The sequence below is a fragment of the Emiliania huxleyi genome (assembly GCF_000372725.1).
Source record: "Emiliania huxleyi CCMP1516 unplaced genomic scaffold EMIHUscaffold_9823, whole genome shotgun sequence".
Lineage (NCBI taxonomy): Eukaryota > Haptophyta > Isochrysidales > Noelaerhabdaceae > Emiliania > Emiliania huxleyi.
Genome location: NW_005194740.1, coordinates 1 through 1,150, shown reverse-complemented (window position 1 = coordinate 1,150; position 1,150 = coordinate 1). Strand labels below are relative to the sequence as shown.

General features: G+C 64.3%; 1 protein-coding gene across 1 annotated transcript; it reads right to left on the bottom strand.

Moving 5' to 3' along the window:
- Positions 1-505: 505 nt before the first annotated feature.
- Positions 506-1,078, bottom strand: EMIHUDRAFT_460887 (hypothetical protein; the record flags this gene model as incomplete). The annotated part of the gene is made up of 2 exons (XM_005756203.1): positions 506-758; positions 892-1,078. 2 exons carry the CDS (start codon positions 1,076-1,078, stop codon positions 628-630), a joined length of 318 nt encoding a protein of 105 aa, XP_005756260.1. The 3' UTR covers positions 506-627.
- Positions 1,079-1,150: the final 72 nt, after the last annotated feature.

Sequence of the window (1,150 nt, the reverse complement as noted above, 5' to 3'; positions counted from 1 at the left end):
CGGTCTCGACGCGCTCGGTACGACACCTGCGACCCGTCTCGGGTCAGGTGGCACGACACTCATCGCACCTACCAGCGCTGCCGTGCAGGCTGCCACGACGAGGTCGAGCACGCTTCTATACGCTCGCCGAGCCTTTCTTTCCATCCCATTAGGCAGCCTGGGAACGGTGACGGTCAGAGGCAAAGCCTACGAGGGGTGGTGGAACCACATGTCACGGCTACTGCCGGCTCGACCCCACGATAGCCTCCGAAGGCTGACTTTGAGGCACCATCATCGGACGATGTCGACGAGTTGGGTCGCTCTCGCGGTAGCCAGATGACCTTCCATGCTAGTACCATCGGCTAGGGCCGCAGGAAGCGCGGGGGAGGGCGCTGGGAGCAACACGGAGCTCCGTTGGACGTTTTCAAGATTAGCGTGTCAGAGAGTGAAATGGAACTAGCCTCAAAAGAAAAACAGCGGTCACTGCCTTACATAAATACACGCGTTGACGCGCACGAAGATGTACAGACAGGGGACGAAGATGCACAGAAGGTACAAAGGGCGGCTAGGGTGGCAGATACATGCACATGCATGCAGTGACCGCGCCCGCTCTGCTGCCTCTCCCCCGCGAGGCCAAAGTACGTTGGTCTACACGTGCTCCCGCAGGAAGGCGAGTGTCTCCTCGAGGGCCCTCTCCACCTCGGCGGCGACCGCGCCGTCGTCGACGTCTCCGCGCGTGACCCACCCGTGGTCCATCGTCGGGAAAGCGCGCGCGTGACCTGCGGCAGGAACAGAAGCGCGCTGAGGGTGGGACTAAACGGACGGCGCGTGGACACACAAGCCGCAAAAGCGCCGAACACAACCAGTCGAACACGTGTCTGAGTGTGCTAGTCCGAATACAAGGACCCGCACCGCCGCTGGCCGCCAGGGCACGCGCCACGGCGCCGCCGGGCTGGACGTTTGGCGGGTCGTTTCCGGCCGAGAGCAGCAGCAGCGGCGTCCGCACCCGCGCCGCGAGCGCCTCGTCCGAGCCGAAGCCGCAGCTGCGCTCGTTCTTCAGGCTCGGGTGCGCTCCCACTCCTACTCTCAGTGACTCCATCGAGAGACGCCGCTCACACCGCTTGAGCGGGTGCGCTCCCGCGCGCTGCATGCGAGGGGCGCGAGATCTGGG